The sequence below is a fragment of the Oreochromis aureus genome, linkage group 8 (genome assembly GCF_013358895.1).
Source record: "Oreochromis aureus strain Israel breed Guangdong linkage group 8, ZZ_aureus, whole genome shotgun sequence".
In the NCBI taxonomy this organism is placed as follows: Eukaryota; Metazoa; Chordata; class Actinopteri; order Cichliformes; family Cichlidae; genus Oreochromis; species Oreochromis aureus.
In genome coordinates, this window is record NC_052949.1 from 28,832,092 (window position 1) to 28,859,513 (window position 27,422).

The 27,422-nt window shown below is 38.9% G+C and overlaps 1 protein-coding gene across 1 annotated transcript in view; it reads right to left on the bottom strand.

Annotated features, from left to right (window-relative positions):
* Positions 1-5,393: 5,393 nt before the first annotated feature.
* llgl2 (LLGL scribble cell polarity complex component 2) overlaps positions 5,394-27,422 on the bottom strand; it is a 67,114-nt gene continuing 45,085 nt past the window's right edge. Inside the window, exons 15-27 of the mRNA XM_031747827.2 lie at positions 25,796-25,891; positions 24,506-24,702; positions 11,471-11,618; positions 11,238-11,385; positions 11,002-11,118; positions 10,744-10,910; positions 10,093-10,357; positions 9,171-9,321; positions 8,237-8,262; positions 8,018-8,065; positions 7,616-7,658; positions 6,863-6,924; positions 5,394-6,761 (exon numbers count right to left, since the gene is read on the bottom strand). Coding sequence (XP_031603687.1) covers positions 6,885-6,924; positions 7,616-7,658; positions 8,018-8,065; positions 8,237-8,262; positions 9,171-9,321; positions 10,093-10,357; positions 10,744-10,910; positions 11,002-11,118; positions 11,238-11,385; positions 11,471-11,618; positions 24,506-24,702; positions 25,796-25,891 — 1,446 coding nt within the window. The 3' untranslated portion in view covers positions 5,394-6,761; positions 6,863-6,884. The remainder of the gene's footprint in view (positions 6,762-6,862; positions 6,925-7,615; positions 7,659-8,017; positions 8,066-8,236; positions 8,263-9,170; positions 9,322-10,092; positions 10,358-10,743; positions 10,911-11,001; positions 11,119-11,237; positions 11,386-11,470; positions 11,619-24,505; positions 24,703-25,795; positions 25,892-27,422) is intronic.

Below are 27,422 nucleotides of genomic sequence, written 5' to 3' on the forward strand. Positions count from 1 at the left end.
GATTTGATTTCCTAGGTAAATCGAGATGGATGGAAATTATGGTAGCACTTTCAGAGGTGGTCTTGGAAGTGGATAATTGGCTGGAAAGTATGTCTGGTTTTGCATAGTGAAAGTGAGTCTGTAGGTAATAATAATAAATCTGGAGAAGAACAAAGTCAACCTTGCTTGCTAAGTATAGAGTAAGCGAAGCACCTGAAAGCAAATCTAGTGCACCATCGTAGGGACAATGAGGTGGGAGAGAGAGCTTTTTCTGAATACTAAGTCATTATAAACAGCAATACCTCAAGACAGATCCCAGGTGTCAGATTGCTGAGGGAGAGAAACACGATTTTAAATGGTGCTGGTGACAGAAATTGTTCCAACCTAAGATGCTATTATGGGTCCATCAGTGTGGACCTACAACAAGTGGGTGGTTCCAGGGTCTTCAGAAATGTACAATTGAATCTGAGGGACTACCAAAAGGAAGACAGTGAGAGACTACTCTGTGAGTGATGTCAGAGAGGTGAGTTCAAACTACTGCCAAACCACCCCCTCGGCCTGTGCTTCAATGATTCTGACTCGGGGGAGTTGATTCATTTAAGCTAACATAATCAACCTGCTGTAACCAGGTTTCTGTAAGGCAGAGAAAATCGATTTGTTGATCAATTATTAACTTATGTACTAACAGAGCCTTGGAAGAGAGAGACCTAATGTTTAATAAACCAAATTTCACTGTCTTTGATGCAGTGGATACTGTATTGTTCTTTGTGATTTTTTTATGTTTAAGTTAACTAAGTCTGTTTGGGTGCTGACACAGTTTCTAAGGGGATGGAGTTTTGAGGGGAAAACAGGAGGTGTGAAGCTGCAGAGAGGTGTGTAAGACTGTAACTCTGCTTCCTGGATCCAACTCTGGATAATCACGTTATGGGGGGTTTAATAAATTTGGCCAGATTTCTAGAAATGAGAGCTGCTTCATCCAAAGTGGGATGGAAGCCATCTCTCCCAACAAGACCAGGTTTCCTCCAGAAAGTTTCTCAATTATCTATAAAGTCCACATTGTTTTTTGGACACCACTTAGACAGCCAGCAATTTAAGGAGAACATGCTGTTAAACATGTCACTCCTGGTCTGATTGGGGAGGGGAGCAGAGAGTCTGACATTGTTTTGGCAAAGCTACACACCAATTCAGTAATGATTTCAGCAGTGTTGGGTAAGTTAATTTGAAAAAGTAACTAATTATAGTTACTAGTTACTTCTTTAAAAAAGTAACTGAGTTAGTAACTGAGTTACAGGATTCTAAAAGTAATTTCACTTATAATTTCACCTTTAAAAACTATTTACTTTGCCTTGTTTGGTATCATCCTTTTCAGCACAACCTCCTACAAAACTGCTCAAAGAAGTCCAGCCATTAATTAATTCTTCGATCTTAAATATGATCAACCTATCTCTAATAATCGGCTATGTACCACAGGCCTTCAAGGTGGCTGTAGTTAAACCTTTACTCAAAAAGCCATCTCTAGACCCAGCAGTCTTAGCTAATTATAGGCCAATCTCCGGCCTTCCTTTCATATCAAAAATCCTTGAAACAGTAGTTGTCAAACAGCTAACAGATCATCTGCAGAGGAATGGCTTATTTGAAGAGTTTCAGTCAGGTTTCAGAGCTCATCACAGCACAGAAACAGCTTTAGTGAAGGTTACAAATGATCTTCTTATGGCCTCTGACAGTGGACTCATCTCTGTGCTTGTCCTGCTATACTATTGACCATAATATCCTATTAGAGCGATTAGAACATGCTGTAGGTATTACAGGTACTGCACTGCAGTGGTTTGTATCATATCTATCTAATAGACTCCAATTTGTACATGTAAATGGAGAGTCCTCTTCACACACTAAGGTCAATTATGGTGTTCAATAGGGTTCCGTGCTAGGACCAATTCTATTTACATTATACATGCAGATGACACCCAGCTCTATCTATCCATGAAGCCAGGTAACACACACCAATTAGTTAAACTGCAGGAATATCTTAAAGACATAAAGACCTGGATGGCCGCTAACTTTCTGCATCTTAATTCAGATAAAACTGAGGTTATTGTACTTGGCCCTGAAAATCTTAGAAATGGTATCTAACCAGATTCTTACTCTGGATGGCATTACCTTGGCCTCCAGTAATGCTGTGAGGAACCTTGGAGTCATTTTTGACCAAGACATGTCCTTCAATACACATATTAAACAAATATGTAAGACTGCTTTCTTACATTTGCACAACATCTCTAAAGTTAGAAATATCCTGTCTCAGAGTGATGCTGAAAAACTAGTTCATGCATTTATTACTTCCAGGCTGGACTACATTATTATCAGGATGTCCTAAAAACTCGCTGAAAAGCCTTCAGCTAATCCAAAATGCTGCAGCAAGAGTACTGACAGGGACTAGAAAGAGAGAGCATATTTCTCCTGTATTGGCTTCCCTCCATTGGCTTCCTGTTAAATCCAGAATTGGATTCAAAATCCTGCTCCTCACATACAAGGTCTTAAATAATCAGGCCCCATCTTATCTTAATGACCTTGTAGTACCATATCACCCTATTAGAGCACTTCGCTCTCACACTGCAGGCCTACTTGCTGTCCCTAGAGTATTTAAAAGTAGAATGGGAGGGAGAGCCTTCAGTTTTCAGGCCCCTCTTCTGTGGAACCAGCTTCCAGTTTGGATTCGGGAGACAGACACTATCTCTACTTTCAAGATTAGGCTTAAAACTTTCCTTTTTGCTAAAGCATATAGTTAGGGCGGGACCAGGTGACCCTGAATCCTCCCTTAGTTATGCTGCAATAGACGTGCTGCAATAACCTCTGTCTCTCTTCCACAGCATGTCTTTCATCCTGTTTTCCTTCTTTCACCCCAACCGGTCGCAGCAGATGGCCACCCCTCCCTGAGCCTGGTTCTGCCGGAGGTTTCTTCCTGTTAAAAGGGAGTTTTTCCTTCCCACTGTCGCCAAAGTGCTTGCTCATAGGGGGTCATATGATTGTTGGGTTTTTCTCTGTACCTATGAAGCACCTTGAGGCGACTTTTGTTGTGATTTATAAATAAAATTGAATTGAACTGAATTGAATTGAACTTTGTCATCTTAAAGTGGTCGTGTGATTGGCTTACCACGACTACTTTATTCTTCCTCACTCAAACAGCAGCACTCATGCCATTGTTTTGCCCAATAGCTCCAGGTGTTGTGCCAAAAAGTGATCGTCTGCCAGAAAGTGACTGCCGCCTGCCGGAGCGCGCGCAGCTGCTTAAAGCTTTAGCGCCCTTTGATTCTGGTCTCCTATCCATCCTCATTCTTCTTGATCTTAGTGCAGTGCTTGATACCATTTCTCACAATATCCTCCTAAACCGGTTGGCATCCATTGGCATTAGTCATACCCCCCTTGCTAGGTTTGCCTCATATCTTTCAGACTGCACTCAGTTTATCCAATTTAAATCTCCCTCTTCAAGTCTCTATCTTGTTTCTGCTGGTGTGCCCCAGGGTTCCGTATTAGGGCCTCTTTTATTCATTATTTACATGCTCCCTCTTGGTCATATATTCCGAAAATATAATATAAATTTTCACTGTTATGCCGATGACACCCAGCTCTACATTTCTTCTAAACCCAATTCATCCCTTCCACACTGTCTTATCGAGATTAGATCATCATTCTCCTCCAATTTTCTTAAACTTAACAAAAATAAAACTGAAGTTTTACTTGTTGGTACAGCCTCTTTCTTAACCAAATCCCAGAGTTTTTCCATTAACATTGAAAATTCTCCCACCCTTCCTTCCCCTCAGGTCAAGAGTTTGGGTGTTACACTTGATAATAATCTTTATTTCCAGTCTCAGATTAATTACATAATCCGGTCTGCATACTTCCACTTAGGTAATATTAAACAACTCCGTCCCTTCCTTACTCCCCATGCTGCTGCCATCCTTGTCCATAGTCTTATTACGTCCCGTATTGATTACTGCAATTCCCTCTTATTTGGTCTCCCTAAAAGGTCCCTTCATAAACTCCAACTTCTTCAAAACTCTGCAGCTCGGGGTCATAACTCGTACGCCGTCAAGAGCTCATATTACCCCAGTTCAGCAGCTTCACTGGTTCCCCATAGAAGCCAGGATAAACTTTAAAATCTTACTTCTCACATACAAGTGTATCCATAAATCTTCTCCTTCCTATTTGTGTGACCTGCTTCATATAACCACTGTTTCCCGCCCTCTCAGATCCTCATTTGCTATTCATCTTACTGTTCCGTCCGCACATCTTATCACTATGGGGAACAGAGCCTTCAGTCGCTCTGCTCTGGAACTCTCTTCCTCCAGCCATATGAAACAGACTCTCTTCCGATATTTAAGTCACAGCTCAAAACACATCTGTTCAAACTGGCTTATTCGCTTTAGTGCTGATTTTATCTGTTGTCAAGTTCTGTTTTGCAATTTTTACTTATTTTATGTATTTTATGACTATTGCTCCTTTTACTAATTTTCTTTTGTAAGGTGACCTTAGGTTTTTGAAAGGCACCCTCAAATAAAATGTATTATTATTATTGTTATTTTAGTTTCTTAATGCTGATAAGACAGATTTGATGGTCATTGGATCACAAAAATTTCAGTAATTGCCCCAAAACCTCACCTTGAAAATTGCTGAATGTCATAAATTGCAGGGACAAGGTAAAAAACTTGGGCGTGTGGCTTGACCCGGAGCTCTCCTTCGACTCTCATGTAAAAGAGACAACAAGGACTGCCTTTTGTCACCTAAGGAACATAGCTAAAATCAGACAAGTTTGATCACTTGACACTGCAGAGATTCTTGTCCATTAATTTGTGTCTTCATGCATTGATTATTATAATGCTCTCCCTTCTGGCTTACGGGAGAAACGTTTTAGAGGTTTACAGATGGTACAAGATGCAGCTGCTCGCATTTTAACCAAAACTAGGATTTTTGAGCACATTACTCTAGTATTAAAATCTCTTCACTGGTTGTCTTGTCAGATTGGAGCAGCTGTTCAGCACTTTGACTATATTGCACTTTCAAACAAAGTTTTTATTATCATTATCATTATTATCAAAACAGTTGGATCACGCAGGAGAGCGGATTCCTCCGTCATTGTATAGATTTCATCAGAGAAAGCTATGCTCTCAAGTACACAACACTGTAGCTAGGCTTTTAGAGGAAAAGATACCAAAAAGGAGTACTGAGCTTTGGCAGTTCATGAGGGCCAAATAATGGGTTCCGAGTTGACATTTGGTCTCTGAACCAAGCACACAAAGACTTGAAGACTTGGGGACAGTCACACAATCAAGAATTGCATTGCGGCATAGTCATTTTTTCCATATCGATTTTGTGCTATGTTACAAAATGTAGATACTATGCAGAAAAAAAGAGCCAGAAAGTCATTCTTTGAAAAAACAATTTTATCCAAGAAAATTGTAGTGTAAAGTTATTAAAAAAATTAGCATTCTTAATCAATTCACTACAAAAATAGATTCTAGACTGATGCTAAAACACCCAGCATTGTGAGAGATAGTACCAAAATATTTCCTTGTGTGATCTAAATAGCAGCCAACCCCAGTTACAACAGATCCACAGGTAAAGAATCATTTATATATTAAAAATATTTCAGCACAATAGTTTACAATTACATTCCTAAATTACAGTATTTATTACCTGCAAAAGAAAAAAGATTAAAATAAGAACATGCACAAAAAATTGCAGTAGTGCATCAGTACCTATGCGTGGTGTAAAGAATGTGTAATGCTCTCACTAAGTAAATGATAAGTCAAAATAACACACACACATATATCATCTCAGGCATTACATGTTCCACTGATTTTCTGAATAGTATGGAAGCTCATTAACATCAAAAGAAAAAAAACCACTAAAAGTTAAAATCATGCCAACTTTGTAAATGTAAATTTAAAAAGTTAAGACATGAAAAAATATATAAAGACTATGCATGAAGTGAAAACGCATGATTTGTGTTACATCATTGTTGTATAAACAAACAAAACCAACAAAAAACCCCAAACAAATTAAAATAGTATTACCTAATTCAGACTGAAACACGCGTTTCCTCTGTGTTTCAGTGTCTCAAGAATTTGTCAAATATTTTACAGCAACTTGTTGTTAATTTTAACATTTTATAATTTTGGACACAACATGTTTTTGCAGGTAGAAATGGGCTTTTCTACAACAAATTACAAATCTAAACTACACAAAATATTTATCAATGTTATTTAAAAATCATCCCCCAACTTTCTTCTTCATGTTTCTGTGAGGACATGAAGGCCAGTAAGATATACAGCAGAGTACAGTGACTAGATAGTGATGCTGGTAGTGATAAAGGCCATTAGAACATCAAGTGAATTTAAACAAACGGTTTTATACCAAACAAAACAGCTCAGTAGCTTCCATGTCAGATGTAGAAGGCTGATTTGAAGGGATCCGGTCACACGCCAGTAATGTGCCTCATCCAGCTTTGGGATTAAATGGGTGTGGCCATGCTATGGCAGCAGTGTATGGTCCTTAGGCACATGTGGTGTCTCTTCCTTCACATTCTTTGCACCATTACTGAGCCAAAGCCCCCGATATTCAGAAAGCACTTCTGACAAGAGCCTATTGGTGTCTCTATGAAGGGGCGGGTGTGAGCGGGTAAGTCTCTGAGGAGAGGGGTCAGGTGTCAGTAGTGGTTGTGTAAGCTAAAATGGAGGCAAGATCTGTCGCTTAGGTCCACTTTAGACATATCAACATGTCGGTTCTCTCTAAAGATATAGCACAAAAACACCATGAACCAACAGACGTGGATTCAAAAATTGGTTGCATGTTTTGCATTTGTAGGAAAGAAAGTGCTACAAAGTCGCACCTCAGCTGCTGAGATAGGCTCCTCATGCTACAGCACTTTTCACATTATTCTCCAGGAATGACCTTTGACAAACAGAAAACAGAATCCATTAACACAATTGGTTACAACTTTCCAACTTCATGTTCACCTTTAAAAACCCAAGAGCCATAATCTCAGCATTTTAAAAGTTTATGATACTACAATTAAGACTGAGCAAGTACAGCTTGTTTGCAAGGCTTACTAGGGAAAAGCCTCTTCTCACTATAAGGAGAAGCCTTAGATTTGCAAGGTTATATTTGAGTAAGCCACAAGACTTTCGAAAAATTATTTGGACGAATGAGACTGAAGTGGAGATGTATGGTCATAATGCACTGTGTGATGTTTGTCGTTAATATTGGAGAAATGTTAGAAGAATTTCTGGGTTGAATGAGTTGAATTTTCTCATAACATATCAAGTGAAAATCTGCAAGAAAAAATGTTGGTAGCTTTTTAAGCCAAAGAATCACATCGATTTACTTTTAAAGGTTAATTGGGAAAATATTATTGAATTCAGAGTTCTGGGATTAACACCAGCAACGCCGCTTTCCAATCACAGTAACAAAACAGACTGAAGTTGGTCAGTGCCTTTTCCCCCGCAGAGGTGCACGCTGCAAACAGTTCTTACACACAGATATAGCTACACACTGCAGTCATTTTCCCAGCCTGAGAATGGCACATCATCTTTTTTTTCCTCATTTAATTTTTGTATAACTACAAAGTGTTTGTGATACTTGCATTTGATCTCCTTCTAGTGACTTCTGGATCTCCTGAAGTACTTCTGAAAAGAAAAAAACAAAATACAAAAAACCCAACTGTAACTAACTATTGTTTTTAACATCACCACACTTTGTCATGACTTGGAGTGTTAGCTCAGTCACAGCAAGCCAGCTCACTGGGGAAAAACTGAAGTTGTATCAGTCAGGTGCTTATATATGGTTCTGAGCCATGTAATTTGGATGTGTCAAATGACAATGTGAGTAAGAGGCTGCAGTACTAGCTCAAAAACGTAGAGTATGATTCAGTTACAACTGAAGCCAGATTTCCTTTGAACAACTACAATGTCCGAGGGACATACTATTTGACCTTCCAGGTCTATATTTCAGGATATTCTCCTGCCTTTGTATCTTGAGTACTCACTCTCATCATTCAGCAAAGCATGCTCCATAACATGTTTAGCTGCATTTTCTGCAATAGATGGCATGTCAACACAGTCAGCCATAGACAAGGTACGTGTAAAAACAGACAGCACATTTAGCATAGCAAAGAATTATACAACACCACAGAACACAGAACACACACTCATGTGACACATGCACATTTAGTTAGAATGATATTTTTTGTTTTTAATTGTTTTACCTGCATCCCCACCATCATGTTTGGCTCTAAAAGGACAGAGAAGACAAAAAGTAATGAAAGCTCATTCTCTGCAAAGCTCATTCTTAGGGATGTCACAACATATCAATTATTGTAATATGTAAAACATGTAATATTGATATCCTGTTAAAATATTCGTTAAAAAGGGACAATGCACTGGAAGTAAAATGTGTAAATTTTGCTGATATAGCCATACTGGCTGATTTCAATCTGCAGTCACAGGAAGGTTGATGTCACTTATAAATATTAAGAGAAAATGAAAGACAAAAGCATGCAAAAACAGCATAACTGACTATACTGGAACTAGTGGTTTATACATTTGGAAGAGAAGGCAAGAGATGTTATGCGCTTTAGTTGAGTGGTTTTACTATTCCAGGTGTTGAGGCACACCTGAGTCAGGACTGTCGGCATCTCTCAGCCTCAAGCATTAGTTTGGGGTCCTTATCCACGAAAGACGTGACATTCTATGTCCCAAGAGTGAGTTTCACCAACCAGGGATCAGAAAGTCAGACAGCCATGTTTACACTCAAATCCACCAGACCAGATCGCTGTCTTTTCACCCTTTTTTTATAAATGCAATTTGCACTTCTGTGTTACACAATATCAGTCTTGCTTCTAATGTTTTTAACTAACTTCATGTTTACTTTTCTTTCTATCTACTCACTCTGCACACATCAGTGAGATGTCCATCTAATGTTTATTATACCTTCAACAGGGTCAGCATTAAAGTCCTTAGAAATTTTTCACTCTTTTATGTACTTTTTTGGCATTATTACAATGTATTTACTCTCATTTAACATGGCAGTTGTAACTACCAGCATCATATAACAACCTGGCTCAAATTGCCCTACAGCAAACTTTTGTATTCAGTAAACACCAACATGATGAAAACAAGGAAACCTCCAAGTTTATGTACCTATGAGTAGATGAAGCTCCAACTGGCTGTGACTGGTGTTGGTTGGAGCAGCCAGAATGAAGTGGAGCCTCCACCAGACAACGAGGCTCCACAACACAGCGGGTCGACAAAGAGAATCTTTCAAACTCAGACGGTGAGATCAGGTAGAAGCCTGAGGGAGAACAACAGGACACAGGAGCTTAGTGAAAGTGGTAAGCGGGGTGGGGGGTGAAACCTCATGGCAGCAGTTACTGAACAGCATGGATGTAAGCGGCATAAGGGTCTTCCCATTTAAAACCAACAAACATACAAACTAAACAATCCAGTTCTCATAATAATCTGACAGTAAATGGATCCTTTAATCTGATTAACATATCCCACAATACAACAAGTCTCGGCATGTACTAACGCAAATCACAAAATATACCAATTGTAACCCCAGTTTACCACCATGAAACAAGCATTTTTTCTTTGAGTGAAATCAAAGTCATTCTAAAATCAGGTCTTGTTGTACAGGCATCTTGAAACACCTTACATTCCTTATTTGGGCAGTTATTTGGAAGCGTGTGTCTAAATTATCTTTAATTTTATTGGTAACTAGGACATAAAAATTGCATAACATCACCAGCTTTTTGTAAAAGCTGCTTTAGAAATTGCTGTTGCAAAACACTAACACATATATCAACTCTGAATTCTTTGACTGTCACATGTTTCTTTAGCTCTTTATGGAAAGTCAACAACTTATGACTGATCCCCATCTCTTCAAATAGCTATTAAGGCTAAAGACTTCAGGCTAGAACAAAGACATACATGACTTGTGAAAAGTGCTTCTAGAAGGTCGAGCCAGAGTTACACCTGTGTTGTTGATGGTATATTCTAAAGAGAATGTATTTAGAGTCCCAGTAAAACAGAGGAAGAAACGTGTGCGCAGGCGTCTCTATACCTTGGCCGTGCTTTGTGAAAACACAAGAAGCGATTCCACTGACGTCCTCTCGGCGGATGCAGGGGTACTGTACCTGCATCTTGACATGTGGCAGTGACACCACGTGAACATCGCCCTGATTAGTCAGGACCAACAAGCCGCTTTCACCATAGTCCTCTGTCCGACTGCTACCAAACCAGGCCATGCCTACCCTTCGCACTCGAGAGCCATCAACAGCAGTCAGCTTTAATTTCATCTTAGCACTAACTTTTGGCAGGGTGAAAACCTGAACACACACAAAATAAATGCATTGGAATAAAGTTTTGGAAATTTTAAGAGGATTTAATATTTCTATCCTACACTTCAATAAATAACAGTAATTGTACCGATATTTAAAATTGTGAGCCTAGACCACATAAATGGCATTCTCTTTAGACCATAGAACAAGCTAAGAGACAACAATGCTCAACAAGTGACATGAACCAACAGTAACTGATTTAATTGTTATTTTTTAGGGCTATAATCTACAAGTCTATAAAAATACTAACTGAGAATGTAACACTTTTAGAAAAATTTACAAGGAACAAGACATTTTAAGACCACCTTTTCTTTGATATTAACTTTTTAAGACATCTTAATGACCCACTGGAACCCTAGTGCTCCAAGTCTAACCTTAAACTGTTCCTCAGACACGACCAGGAGGTGGTGTGAGCCCTGCATATCAGGCGCGCGAGCCAGATCGTGAGCAACCTCTAGGGGCTCAGGGAGAGGAGCCCCATGTCCATCTAACACCACAATACCGACGACAGGAGCGCGGTGCATCAGCTGAATCTCTTTGGCTGAAAATAAAGGACGCAAATATAAAGAAGAGACAACTTTACAAGAAGAGGGCAGAGCTGAGAGATCAGACCACCACAATGTTAAACCTACATAGTTGAGCGGTGACAGGCTCATCTGCTCTATGCTCTACAGAAGGAAGGCGAAGCATGTAGGCAAACACACAGCCACCATTGGTCCCTGCCCACAGGGAGGGCGTGTTATGTGAACCTAAAAGAAAATGAGGAGACATGTAAGGAAATGGAAACAACCCAAAGTTCTGCCCACTATTCATTTCTGTAGCAAGTGCTGTTTACATACTATACTACACATTTAACACGCAAACTCACTGTCAGAGAGGAAGGTGTCTGCAAAGTAGAGCGTCCGTACTAGGCCAGTGAAAGAGTCGTCTGAAGAGCGAGCTTCAATTTTCCTCTGGACGGGAGCCAGCTCCATCTCTGCCAATTCAGCCTCCAGACGAGCATTTGCCTCTTGGAGCTGCTTAGGCAGATATCAATATACATAACACATGCGACAATGGAGAAACATGGAAAAGGTAGCAGAGTCCTTTTTGCGATTCTACCTTAGTAGCAGTGTTAACATGTTGTTTTCTTAGAGAGACTCTGCTACGTCTGATTCGTCTAAAGGACTGTCGCAGGGATTTCTTTATGCTCTTCACTCTGGAGAGAGGACCCTCCATGGCCAGCTGATCGCTGGGGTTTAGCGTGCACCTAAAAGTTTGAAAACACAAAATTAGCACATATGATATGCAGACAGCTGCGCAAATACTTTGCTTACTCCTAAAATGTAACAAAGAGACAACAAGGTGGAATCAGTTTTTCTCATAACTTGTATTGTGACTTGAGCATGAGTGACTGATATATAAGGTTGGAGTATCCACCTAGGTAAATATTATGTGCCTGTATCACTTGTACCGTATTATACAGTGGCTTGCAAAAGTATTCGGCCCCCTTGAACTTTTCCACATTTTGTCACATTACAGCCACAAACATGAATCAATTTTATTGGAATTCCACGTGAAAGACCAATACAAAGTGGTGTACACGTGAGAAGTGGAACGGAAATCATACATGATTCCAAACATTTTTTACAAACTAGAAAGTGCATTTTCTGAAGAAACTGCAGTGTGAATGCTTGAATCTGAATGTATGCACTGAAATGAATTAATTGCTGAATTTTGACTTAAAAATTTTGAATGAGATGAAAAATACAGAAATTTGCACCTGAAAACAAAAAAGCTGAACTGCTAAAAGCTAACATCCACAGAGAAGAAGTTGGAAAATAGCTGAAAATGTTTTAATTGTAAATTAGAAAAACCTAAGTAATGAGAAAAGAAAATTTAGAGTCAGAAAACATCTGAATGAATATTAAAAGTTCATATTCTTTGAATGACTGAATGACTAAAATGTGATCCCCCCACTTGGATCCACACAGTTTAAAAACTTTACATCTCTGAGCTTTGAAAGACAGTGTTGGAAAGAGAACAACGATGGCGACGTTTTGAGGGTAAAATGATGGCTGTAGAGCAAACACTGTGGACACAGCAGCAGTTGAAAGAGAAGTGTTTAAGATGAATCTTGGCAGAGTGAGAGACAGAGCTCGTTAGGCAGGCAGGTGTGAGCCTGGTTGCTATAGTGACTGCACCCAATGGCTCCATACACACGCACACAGACATGCACCTCACTTTTGCTGCTTAAAATGAACAGAAAAGTCAGGCCCAAACAAATCCTTCCCAAATGAAAAGTACAGGTCGTATTGACAAAATTCTTTCACTGTGAGCGACAGCAATGTCTAGTCTACTGAATTCTCAGTTTTCATGCCTGTAGAGTTTAATATATGGACGTGGTGACAGTGTAAAGACAGCCCTTACTTCTGATTTTCAAACGAACCTTCTGAGCCATTTTAACATTAGAGTCTATGGAAGAGTTGGAGGGAGGAGGCTGTGCATTGGTGACATTTATGAAAGAACCATAACACCTAGGACAATAGTAAACACATCGGGTGAAAGAGGACAGCGATGGCTACGTTTTGAGGGTAAAATCATACCTGTAGATCAAACACCGCGGACACAGCAGCAGTTTTAAAAAAGATTTTAGGATTAATTTTTTTGCTCCTCTCACTCTAGCAGTTGAGCTGTCTCACTCTAGCCCCAACATTCCGTCCCATACACACCCATTATAAACTCTGAAACGGCTGAAAAAACATCATGAAACTTAAACTGGAACTGAAGAAAAAGTATAATAGATATTGAAAAGATAAATACAAGTTGAATAGCTGAATGTCTTGTCTTCGTTTTAAAGTTTGAATGGTGGCTCTATGTCAATGTATGTCGAAGTAGATACAGTTTAAAGAGGAGTAAGTTGAAGGAGAATTTGAAGGGTCTCCCCATTGAAATACATGGGAAATTTTTGTTGAAAAAAGTTGAATAATTTTAAAAATATAAATGTTATGAATGAGAAAAATACAAGCAGTCATGTCCAAAAGAAGAGGAATCTAACGGTGTTTGAATGGTTTTTCTAAGTTGAACAGTTTTGAAGGAGTTAGATGCCAAAAAACGTACAGAAAAGAAAATAATAACTAGAAAAATTTGCATTTCCTGCGAAAATGCTGTGTGGATGCCTTAACGCTGAAGCTGTCTGCTGAAAAGCTGAAAAAGATGAAAAGTTGCAAAAAGTTGTATGGTGGTGAAGAAACTGAAAATTCCGCTGAAAACAAGTGAAGAAGGAGAGATTTTTGCTTAAAAGTGGTGAAAAGCAAAAATTCTACTGCAAAGTGGTAAAGACGGCGAAATTTTGCTAAAAAGTGGTGAAAGAAACCCGTCCTATGTTGCCATGAGCAGGATTCAACCCGGCCCTCCTGGTCTCAAGGCAGCTACTCATCTCACTGAGCCAAACTCATTCTCCCAATGAAGAGGTGGAGAGACTGACACTTTTGCTGAAATGAGCAGAAGCTGCTGAGAATTGTGCTGATAAGAGGAGAAAAGGCTGAAAATTTTGCAGAAAAGAGGTGAATCAGCAGAATTTCTGCAGAAAAGAGGTAAAGAAGCAGAAAGTTGCACTGAAAAGAGATGAATCAGCAGAATTTCTGCTCAAAAGTGTTTTTTTCTGAAAACAGCTGAGATTTGTGCTAATAAGAGGTGAAAAGGCTGAAAATTTTGCAGAAGAGGTGAATAAGCAGAATTTTCAGCAGAATTCTGCCGAAAAGATGTTTTTGCTGAAAATACCTGAAAAAGCAGGGACTTGTGCTGAAAAGTGGTGAAAAAAAAAATACTGCCGTGAGCAGGATTTGAAACTGGCCCTCCTGGTCTCAAGGAAGCCACTCATCTCACTGAGCCAAACTCACTCTTGCAAAGAAGAGGTGGAGAGACTCATAATTCTGCTGAAATGAGCAGAAGCTGCTCAAACTTCTGCAGAAAAGAGGTGAATCAGCAGAATTTCTGCTGAAAAGAGGTAAAACAACCTGTTTCTGCTCAAATTCACAAATCAGAGGTACTGCCTCTGTCTGCTTCATCAGGTGGGTACTTGTATGTATTTCTGCCATGGAGCATTAACAAGAATCTGAGGTCCATATTAGAAAAGCTGCTAAAATCATAAAACGTATGCGCTGAAAAGAGATGAATCAGCAGAGTTTCTGCTGAAAAGAGTTGGGTTTTTTTTTTTTCTGAATACAGCCAAAAAGGCTGGAATTTGTGCTGAAAAGGGGTGAAAAAAATGAAAATTTTGCTGAAAAGGGTGAAGAAGCTAAAGTATACAAAATCAAAGTATTTGTGCCAAAACATAGTGTTTCTGCCATATGGTGGTACTACTACATTACAACATGAATACGGATTAAAGATGAAAGAAACTGGCAACAAATTCCTCCACTACAAACCAGTCTGATACCACTTCTTTGCAGTGTTCACATTTACTAAGGCACTATCCAAAAGGCGCCACAAGAGGGCACTCCAACACAACAGATGACCTATGTACACTGATGCACTTAGTAACAGTCAGCCTCCTTGAATTGGCAGAAATACTGTGATTTAGTAGTAATACTATAACATAACAGATATACTGTGATGTTGCAGACAGACATAGTATGTTTTTTGCACTACTCATTTGTAGTGAAAGAAATTAGCAATATAAATTAGAGGTCTGTGATAGTGTATAAATTTGTAGGGAAAAAAATGTTGACCAAGGTGGGATTGAACGCACGACCTTTGAACTGCAGAGACGTGTCATTACTTACTCTGCTGAAATTAGCAGAAGCTGCTGAGAATTGTGCTGATAAGAGGTGAAAAGGCTGAAAATTTTGCAGAAAAAGGTGAATCAGCAGAATTTCTGCAGAAAAGAGGCAAAGGAGCAAAAACTTGCGCTGAAAAGAGATGAATCAGCAGAGTTTCTCCTTAAAAGAGTTTTTTTTTTCTGAAAACAGCCCCAAAAATGGAATTTGTGCTGAAAAGGGGAAAAAAAAATGAAAATTTTGCTGAAAAGGGGTGAAGAAGCTAAAGTATACCAAATCAAAGTACTTGTGCCAAAACATAGTGTTTCTGCCATATTGTGGTATTTGTGCCACAAAAGTTACTACATTACAACATGAATACGGATTAAAGATGAAAGAAACTGGCAATAAATTCCTCCACTACAAACCAGTCTGATACCACTTCTTTGCAGTGTTCACGCTTACTAAGGCACTACCCAAAAGGCGCCACAAGAGGGCACTCCAACACAAGAGATGAGGTGAATGAGCAGAACTTCTGCAGAAAAGAGGCAGAACAAAAGAGAAAACTGAAAACAGCTTTTGCCATGACCGGGATTTGAACCTGGCCCTTCTGGTCTCAAGGTAGCTGCTCATCTCACTGAACCAAACTCATTCTCACAAAAGCAAGAGATGGAGCAACTGACAATTTTGCTAAATGAGCAGAAGCTGCTGAGAACTGTGCTGAGAAGAAGTGAAAAGGCTGAAAATTTTGCAGAAAAGAGGTGAATCAGCAGAATTTCTGCTCAAAAGAGTTTTTTTTCTGAAAACAGCTGAGATTTGTGCTGATAAGAGGTGAAAAGGCTGAACATTTTGCAGAAAAGAGGTGAATCAGCAGAATTTCTGCAGAAAAGAGCTAAAGAAGCAATAAGTTGCGCTGAAAAGAGATGAATCAGCAGAGTTTCTGCTCAAAAGAGTTTTGTTTTTCTGAAAACAGCCAAAAAGCTGGAATTTGTGCTGAAAAGGGGTGAAAAAATGAAAATTTTGCCTACAGGGGTGAAGAAGCTAAAGTATACCAAATCAAAGTATTTGTGCCAAAACATAGTGTTTCTGCCATATTGTGGTACTACTACATTACAACATGAATACGGATTAAAGATGAAAGAAACTGGCAACAAATTCCTCCACTACAAACCAGTCTGATACCACTTCTTTGCAGTGTTCACGCTTACAAAGGCACTACCCAAAAGGCGCCACAAGAGGGCACTCCAACACAAGAGATGACCTATGTACACTGATGCACTTAGTAACAGTCAGCCTCCTACTTAGCCATTACGTAATACAGCGATATTACAGTGTACAAATTCACATAAATTTGCAGGGGAAAAAAACAAAGCAGGAACAAGCCCAAAACAATAAAATAACTGGGCTGCCATAGCTATTGCTAACTAGCGCATACGCTAAAGGTAACTAAAACCAATACCAACCAATGTTTTTGCAGAAACACTGTAATTTCACTCAAATATTATGAAATAGCAGTAATACTATGATTTTGCAGAAATACTATGTCTTTGCAGAAACACTGTAATTTCACTCAAATAATATGAAATAGCAGTAATACTATGATTTGGCAGAAATACTATGTTTCAGTACAAATACTATGACAAAGCAGAAATACTATGACTTAGAAGTAATACTATAACAAAAGGGATTCCTCAAAATACTATGAAATTGCAGTGATTCTATGATTTGGCAGAAATACTGTACTTCAGTACAAATACAATGCTTTGGTACAAATACTATATTTTGATTTCAATACTATGATTTGGCACGAGTAGTATGATTTAGTACAAATACTACGAATTGGCAGAAATACTGTGACTTAGTAGTAATACTATAACATAACAGATATACTATGATTTTGCAGACAGTCTATGTTGTTGCACAACTAGCACAATATGGCAGAAATACTATGATTTGGCACAAGTACTATGATTTAGTACAAATACTCTTATTGGCACAAATACTATGTTTCAGTACAAATACTACGATTTGGCAATAATACTGGGTTTTAGCACAACTACTGAGATTTGGGTGAAATACCATGATTTAGAAGAAATACTATGACTTCGTACAAATACAATGTTTTGGTTCAAATAACATGATTTGCAAAAAAATACTATGATTTGGCACAAGTACCATGATTTAGTACAAATACTACAGTTTCGCTCAAATACTATGAAATTGCAGTGATACTATGATTTTGAAGGAATACTATGATTTGGTAGAAATACTATGCCTTAGTAGTAATACTATAACATAGCAGATATAATGTGATTTTGCAGACATAGTATGTTTTTGCACAAATACTACGATTTCGCTCAAATACTATGGAATTGCAGTAATACTATGATTTGGAATACTATGATTTGATAGGAATACTATGCCTTAGTAGTAATACTATAACATAACAGATATACTATGATTTTGCAGAAATTCTATGTTTTGCACAAATACTACAATTTGGCAGAAATACTATGTTTGGGCAGTAATACTATGATTTGCTATAAATACTATGATTTGGCACATATACTATAATCAGCAGATATACTATAACATAACAGAAATTCTACGACTTAGTAGTAACACTATAATATAACAGAAATTTTAACTGGACACAAATAACATGATTTGCCCCAAAACCATGATTTGGCAAAAAATACCATGATTTGGCACAAATACGATGATATGGCAGAAATACTATAATTGGGTACAAATACTATGATTTGGCACAAGTACTATGAATAAGTACAAATACTATGATTTGGCAGAAATACTATGACTTAGCAGAAATACTATGTTTTAACATAAATAATATCTTTTGACAGAAATTTCTGCTAAAGGTACTATTTCTGCTTTTTAGCAGAAATACTGTAATTTTGCATAAACACTATGATTTGGGATAAATACTATGATTTGGCAGATATACTATATTCAGCAAATATACTATAACATAACAGACATTCCTCCACTTAGTAGTAATCTCATAACATTAAATAAATATTATGGTTCTGCCCCAAAACCATGATTTGGCACAAATACCATGATTTGTCAAAAATACTTGATTTAGCAGAAATACTATGATTGAGCAGAAGTACTAACATGTAGTAGAAGTACTTTGATTTAGCACAAATACTATTATGGAGGAGTAATACTTTAACATGGGAGAAATATTGATACTCACACACACATACACAGAGAGCAAAGTGTACAGTGGCTGTTAAGAGTCTGTGCTTGGTATATCTAGGTCAGCTAAATTGGCTGCACCTGCTGTAATCAGCACTTACACACACAGACACAGAGAGAGGTATAAGTTTTCTGCAGTGTATTTCTCACATTCAGGATTCCCCTCGAACAAATGGCCATAATTTCCTAACCGTAGGAGCTAGAACGGTCATTCTGACACCGTTTTGTTCAGAAGAGATGGGGAATCTGCAGGTCTTCATAATTCAGAGATAAAATATAAATTATTGAAGATATATGACTTGTAACACACTGTAACTGAGTAGAGGCAAAGCAAAACTGCCTTGACTTGCCCTCAAACAACGTTTTGTAACTCTAAATCTATATGGAGCATCAAAATCATTCTTTCACCGTAAGAAACAGCAGGCTTTGGTGAACAGTCATGGAAATTTTCAGGTCTCTGTTGAAATCCATCAAAAGATATGACGAGAGAAAAAAGTGCCTCATTTCCAGAGTTTGAAATCTGAAGAGATCTGAGCAAGGCACGAATTTCCTACCCTCAAACAAGTGTAACTCATCTCAAAACGGTAATAGGTGGGAAAAAATTTTGAATTGTGAGCATCAGGGATGTCTGAAGATATATGGGCACAAGCCTCATGTCTCAACTTTGTTTCGTTAAGGAGATATGACGATTTGAAAATGCCTCTCATTAGAGAATTCCAGCGCTGATTTTGAAGAAACTCTCCATTGAGTTTCTATGGAGAGTTTTGATACTTTATGTTACTCTGAGGAGATTTGCAAAAATCTATAAGTCCCACAACAATGATGGTGACATTTTCTGAAAGCCAGCAAAAATACCTACGTTTTGATGTATAATTGTTTGTGGGGTTGAGTGGAAATTGAGCGAGTAGCAAGAAGTCGTTCAGACATGAAGAGAAAATTCAGAAAGGACGAGTGCACACTCTGAGTTAATTGCATAGCAACCATAACAACGCATGTATTTTCTGAAAAATCCCAATTTTGCAACTGAAAACTTAAAGAGGTATAAAATTAAAACGGTAGAAGATCTGAAAAAGCTGAATCACACAGCAATAGCCCAATAGTCTGAGAACATTTTAAAGTTTGAATGGAGTTTCTAGGTGAAAGTATGACAAAGTAGTTAAATTTCAAAAACAAGCAAGTTTTAGCAGAATTTCTGAAGATTTCCATTCATTTCAATGGGACAAATTAAAGGAAAAAAGTGTAATATTTTAAAAAGTATAAGAGTAATAAACACCAAAAGTCATAGCAAACATTAGCAGAAAGAGCAGAACAGTATAGAGTTTGAACGGAGAAAATCGGCTGAAAACTGAGGCAGTAGTTAAACGGCAAAAAAGCGTCACGGAAGCAACTTGAAGAATAATAATAAAGAAGAAAGAGAAACAGGATCTCAATAGTGTGGAAGCCCTTTTAGGGCATCCACACAACTAGAAAGTGCATTTTCTGAAGAAACTGCAGTGTGAATGCTTGAATCTGAATGTATGCACTGAAATGAATTAATTGCTGAATTTAAGTTAGGAATTTTGAATGAGATGAAAAATACAGAAATTTGCACCTGAAAACAAAAGTGCTGAACTGCTAAAAGCTGACATCCATAGAGAAGAAGTTGGAAAATAGCTGAAAATGTTTTAAATGTAAATTAGAAAAACCTAAGAAATGAGAAAAGAAAATTTAGAGTCAGAAAACATCTGAATGAATATTAAAAGTTCATATTCTTTGAATCACTGAATGACTGAAATGTGATCCCTCCACTTGGATCCACACAGTTTAAAAAGTTTATATTTCTGAGCTTTGAAAGACATGCTGTTGGAAAGAGAACATCGATGGCAACGTTTTGAGGGTAAAATGATGGCTGTAGGGCAAACACTGTGGACACAGCAGCAGTTGAAAGAGAAGTGTTTAAAATGAATCTTGGCACAGTGAGAGAGAGAGCTCGTTAAGCAGGCAGGTGTGAGCCTGGTTGCTATAGTGACTGCACCCAATGGCCCCATACACACGCAGACATGCACCTCACTTTTGCTGCTTAAAATGAACAGAAAAGTCAGGCGAAACAAATCGCTCCCAAATGAAAAGTATAAGTCGTATTGACAAAATTCTTTCACCGTGAGCGGCAGCAATGTCTAGTCTACCTAATTCTCAGTTTTCATGCCTGTGGAGTTTATTATATGGACGTGGTGACAGTGTAAAGACAGCCTGCTCTTCTGATTTTCAAAGGAACTTTCTGAGCCATTTTAACATTGGAGTCTAAGGAGGAGTTGAGGGAGGAGGCTGTGCTTTGGTGACATTTATGAAAGAACCATAACACCTAGCACAATAGTAAACACATTGGATGAAAGAGGACAGCGATGGCTACGTTTTGGGGGTAAAATCATACCTGTAGAGCAAACGCTGCGGACACAGCAGCAGTTTTAAAAAATATTTTCAGATTAATTTTTTCGCTCCTCTCACTCTAGCAGTTGAGCTGTCTCACTCTAGCCCCAACATTCCGTCCCATACACACCCATTATAAACGCTGAAACGGCTGAAAAAACATCATGAAACTTAAACTGGAACTGAAGAAAAAGTATAACAGATATTGAAAAGATAAATACAAGTTGAATAGTTGAATGTCTTGTCTTCGTTTTAAAGTTTGAATGGTGGCTCTATGTCAATGTATGTGGAAGTAGTAAGAGTTTAGAAATGAGTAAGTTGAATGAGGATTTGAAGGGTCTCCCCATTGAAATACATGGGAAATTTTTGTTGAAAAAAGTTGAATAATTTTAAAAATATAAATGTTAATAATGAGAAAAATAGAAGCACACTATTCCAAAAGAAGAGGAATCTAACGGTGTTTGAATGGTTTTTCTAAGTTGAACGGTTTTGAAGGAGTTAGCGTCCAAAAAACGTACGGAATGTGAAATAATAATAAAGAATAGAAGAACAATACTGTGAATGCTTTTACAAGCATTCACACTAATAATAAAGATTAGAAGAACAATACTGTGAATGCTTTTACAAGCATTCACACTAATAAAGATTACAACAACAATACTGTGAATGCTTTTACAAGCATTCACACTAATAATAATAATAAAGATTACAACAACAATACTGTGAATGCTTTTACAAGCATTCACACTAATAAAGATTACAACAACAATACTGTGAATGCTTTTACAAGCATTCACACTAATTAGAAGAACAATACTGTGAATGCTTTTACAAGCATTCACACTAATAAAGATTTGAAGAACAATACTGTGAATGCTTTTCAAGCGTTCACACTAATAAATAACTGCAAAGTGGGGTGTGCGTAATTATTCAGCCCCCTTTGGTCTGAGTGCAGTCAGTTGCCCATAGACATTGCCTGATGAGTGCTAATGACTAAATAGAGTGCACCTGTGTGTAATCTAATGTCAGTACAAATACAGCTGCTCTGTGACGGCCTCAGAGGTTGTCTAAGAGAATATTGGGAGCAACAACACCATGAAGTCCAAAGAACACACCAGACAGGTCAGGGATAAAGTTATTGAGAAATTTAAAGCAGGCTTAGGCTACAAAAAGATTTCCCAAGCCTTGAACATCCCACGGAGCACTGTTCAAGCGATCATTCAGAAATGGAAGGAGTATGGCACAAGTGTAAACCTACCAAGACAAGGCCGTCCACCTAAACTCACAGGCCGAACAAGGAGAGCACTGATCAGAAATGCAGCCAAGAGGCCCATGGTGACTCTGGACGAGCTGCAGAGATCTACAGCTCAGGTGGGGAATCTGTCCATAGGACAACTATTAGTCGTGCACTGCACAAAGTTGGCCTTTATGGAAGAGTGGCAAGAAGAAAGCCATTGTTAACAGAAAACCATAAGAAGTCCCATTTGCAGTTTGCCACAAGCCATGTGGGGGACACAGCAAACATGTGGAAGAAGGTGCTCTGGTCAGATGAGACCAAAATGCAAAACGCTATGTGTGGTGGAAAACTAACACTGCACATCACTCTGAACACACCATCCCCACTGTCAAATATGGTGGTGGCAGCATCATGCTCTGGGGTGCTTCTCTTCAGCAGGGACAGGGAAGCTGGTCAGAGTTGTTGGGAAGATGGATGGAGCCAAATACAGGGCAATCTTGGGAGAAAACCTCTTGGAGTCCGCAAAAGACTTGAGACTGGGGCGGAGGTTCACCTTTCAGCAGGACAACGACCCTAAACATAAAGCCAGGGCAACAATGGAATGGTTTAAAACAAAACATATCCATGTGTTAGAATGGCCCAGTCAAAGTCCAGATCTAAATCCAATCGAGAATCTGTGGCAAGATCTGAAAACTGCTGTTCACAAACAGTGTCCATCTAATCTGACTGAGCTGGAGCTGTTTTGCAAAGAAGAATGGGCAAGGATTTCAGTCTCTAGATGTGCAACGCTGGTAGAGACATACCCTAAAAGACTGGCAGCTGGAATTGCAGCAAAAGGTGGTTCTACAAAGTATTGACTCAGGGGGCTGAATAATTACGCACACCCCACTTTGCAGTTATTTATTTGTAAAAACTGTTTGGAATCATGTATGATTTCCGTTCCACTTCTCACGTGTACACCACTTTGTATTGGTCTTTCACGTGGAATTCCTATAAAATTGATTCATGTTTGTGGCTGTAATGTGACAAAATGTGGAAAAGTTCAAGGGGGCCGAATACTTTTGCAAGCCACTGTAACTGAAGATTTCCTTTGAACATGATGGATGACAGCTGGGACCTGGGCCTGATGAATGAGTGATAACTGATGGATCACTGGGTGGTATCTGGGCTTATGCAGTCTGACGAGTGGGTGGTAGATAGCACTAAGGCCAGCTGCATGAGTCTGCAGGTCAGAGTGACCTGCTTAGGGTCATTAAATAGAGAGCCACAGAGAGCTGGTGTGTGTCGCTGACATAGGGCGTTTCTCAATATGCGTACTTGTGCGTACTTGCGTTCTCGTGTACTCGTGATACGTCATCAGTCGGAGACCAAGTACTGTTCCAATTGGCACGCATCAAGCCGAGAACGCGAAAAAAAAGTCCCAGATGTGTTCTCGATCCGCCCGCTTTATCGAGCATGCATCGGTGTGGACTTGGGACAGCTATATATCCCAGAATGCATTTCGTCCAAAACTCAACAGCGGACTCCCGGCACATCATTTTCAACGGGGGGGTAAAGAAACTCCAGCAGCTGTCTATAGTATTGAGTGTCCACTAGAATAGAAATAAAAGCGTTCTAACATCTCACCTGCTTGTTTTTATTAAGGTATGTACACGTATGTACATGTACACTTTTTTTATTAATAGAGGTTTCACTACTGAGGTTAAAAATGATATATAAGTCACTTAGATCACTTCTAAATGTTAATGTTTGGTTTATTTCAGTGTTTTATTTGTTCCTGAGTAAACCGGTTTGGCTGTGATTACAGTTAAGCTTCATAACATGTTACTCACAGTTAAATTAGGAGGGGCGGCAGTAAAACTCCGGACCTGTGACATCATCACGCACGCAGGTGTTCCAATTGTACAAATCGCGAGTCCGTGCTCATAAGCCGGGCGGGTACGCATCTCGCGTGCGTTCTCAGCGATGCGTACTCACCGAGAACGCGAGTACGTACTCGCGTACTTGAGAATTGATAAACGGGTTTGTTTGTGTATCTGTTATCATGATAGCCATTATGGTTTAGATTTGTTTTGCATCAGGTTGTATCAGGTAGTGGTTGGCACTGTTGCCTTGCAAGAAGGTCCTAGGTCTGAATCCACCATCTGGGTTGAGCCTTTCGGTGTGGAGTTTCCGGAAGAGAATAAATGATTTTTTTTTCTCTTTATGTATTATTGTAGGGTCTACCATACAATATAAATTGCCTTGAGGCGACTGTTGTTGTGATTTGGCGCTATATAAATCAAATTGGATTGAACTGAATTGAATTTGCTACCCAGTAGTTAACGAATGGTTGTATCAGTTTTAAATTTTGCAAGTTTGAAAGCTTGGCTACATCAAACTTGCTTCTTTGTACATTGATCAACATCGAGTGAAAACAGCTAACTACGAAAATGAAAATAATGGCTAAAACACATCCACTAACATGAAACAGATTTCCTGGAAGTTGTAAACACAGTACAGACACACATCTTTCTTAATGCTTCTCCTTACTTGATCAGGACACTGTTCTTCTGTTGGTAGTCATATAACCCAAACCCATGACTGGTGCCAAAGGCTATCAACTTCCACTCTGAGTGCAGTGTGAGAGCAGTGACCACAGCTGGGGGCTGGCACTGGACAACAGCAAAGGGCTGGAAGCCTGCAGGAAACATCACTGGGTCTTCCTGGATATCCAGCTGAGTGTGGCCCTGTGAAAGAAGACGACTATCAAATGCTGGAATATGTAGTTGACGGTGTAACAATAGAAAGGGTTTATGATAGCTTTCCAGGAATTATTGTAAAGAAAGTAAATTGGTAAACTGCGATTGTATCTGCTTCCCAGAGCATGTTCACAGTAAGCTAGTTATTTTTGTAAATGCAGCATTTAAAGCCTTTTTAGATCACCTATTTTTGCACACTGTATATCAAGATGGCCACTGTGATGTTTCTGGATTCTGCAAAGTCAACTTTTGAGTTTTGGCTACTGCTATTTATTTTTAGAAGTACAACTGACCTTATTTAGACACGAGTGTGGATTTCTTAGCTACTTAGCTTGGTTGCAAAGTTGCATTAATTAAATCTGCAGGTGCACCTTTTTTCATTCAATAATATTTTATGCCAGACTACAAAAACAATTCTTAATGGTTTTTTTGGGGGAGGCATCTGTGGAGAACGAAAACTCTGTTGGAGACAGAGTAGCACTTAGTAAAACTTCTATACAGCATCTCTGAGTGAAATGTTAGTATTTCATTAATCTGTTACCTTACCCTTAATAAGTGCATATGTGTACAGAACCCATACAGTATATGGCTGTAGCTGAGTCAGCTGGCGTTGGCTGATAACTTAGCACTCTATTCTTGATGTGTGTAGCTGTTCATTGTCAGATTTTTCTGTTCCAGGTGCTGTATGGTTTTTTTTTCCCCTTTCTTTCTGTGTTTTTTTTTTTTTTTTTTACAGATGCATCCGTTGGTGAAACATCATCCTTTTCTATTTGTGCTGTATCCTTTTATTATATTTTCTCCCTCTTCCTTTGTTTCTGCCTGCCAGTTTAGACATGGTCACATATATTGTAATGCAGTAACACTTAGAGAAATTAATAAATAAACAGTTTAAAGAAACACATGAACAAAAGGAACCTACAAAAATTTTACAGAGCTTATCTTGAAAAAAGTTTCACAATACAGGGCCTAAAACATACGGGTCATGTTACAGTGGCCAGATCCGTCTTTTATAATGTCTATAGCTGCTGCATGTCACTGTAAAAAGATAAACATGGTCTGAGTAATCAGTTCTGTTCTTTACCTTCCATCGAAATCCTTCTTGGCCTTGCAGCAAATCCACAACTTTAGCCTCCACGGTTTGCTCTGCTGCCTCGTCATTTAACTCCAGCATTAGGATCTGCAAAGTCAAAATAACAGTGGGAATAACCACAATAGTGTGATATCAAAGTAGGCCTATATAAGAGTGTGTACGTATACACACACACACACAATAATAATTTCCCCACTCGTTCTGCAGACAGTCTTTATTCTTCAAGCTTAGGTCCTCTATGTGAACTTCAGGGTCTTGCACAGTATCTTAGCTGTTCCTAGGACTGCGCTCCTCTGGACAGAGATCTCGGATGTCGTTCCTGGGGTCTGCTGGAGCCACTCGCCCAGTTTGGGGGGGTCACTGTCCCAAATGCTCCGAACACAGAGATCACTGCTGCCTGTACCCTCCAACCCTCTCAACCCTCGGTATTTCTCAGTTTTCTTGGGTTCTTTTATCCTGATGTTGCTATCACTTAGCTACATGTATCATTGCATCTTCCTCTGCTATGTTTGGTTGGTTAGCGATACCCAGTTCGTCCATCTGTATCTGGAAGTCCCATAGAAACTTACTTGGTCAGTCTCAACCACGACAGGCAGCTTTGTCCAGTATCAAGAAAGGTGGAATTGAAAGAGAGTCCCCCCCTGGACTACCTCTCATTACATTTCAGAGAGTAAAGGGTCTTTTGCTAATGGTAAATCATCTTTATTCTTGCAAAGTATTTGGCTAACTAACATGATGAATGACAAATACAGTTTAAGTAATGGAAATGCCTGTTCTAATGTCTGCATTTGTTTGTGTAGACATGAATCAGCTTTGACCTTGGAATATTAGTGGTTGTGTTTGGCTGCAGGAACAGTGATTGGATGTCACAATGGGTGTGAGACTACATGTCATCTCAGAAAGTGTGGCATACAGAAAGAAAGTGGGGAAAAAGGTTGAGCAGGTATAAAAGGTTTGTTCAGAAAGAGATAAGAGGTTCTTCCTTTCAGAAGGGCAGAAGACCGAATCTAAGCATTCACAGTTGAAAATTCCAGCTGAGACACCAAAGGGATGAACTGCTGTGGTTTTACAAATTGGCAAATTGGTTTTTAATTTTTTTGGCCTTTTCTCTGCTTGTTTTTTGCAGTGTTTCACTATAAATTCAAGATGATCTGGATTTTCATTGTTTTCCTGCTGGATTACAACTTGCAGGGGTTTCTAATGTTTTCCTTTGGGTTTTAACTTGGAGAATTTTTTCTTTCCACTATATTAATGGGGAGTTGAACTTCCAACGGGTGCTTCTTTCCCATTAGACTATTATTATAACACAGAACACAGAGATAAGTGCATCTTCAGCCCTGGATGTGCCTGCTCTCTTCTCCAGATCCGATCCAGACTTCCTGTATTGGAGTGCTGGGGTGTTATTTCTATATCAGCCACTTCTTCTATGTGACCGTGGTACATACCATGTAGAGGGGCTTGACCTTCCATGATGGTTCCTCCTCTTGCTCGTCTTCTTGCTTGGGTTTCTGCTGCCTGAGGTATTCACTGAGCACGAGGTCAGTTGTGGTCATCTTTCTGATGTATTCCTGGATGTTTGTCATTTCATCCTGGATAAAGGTTCTCACATTCACTAGTC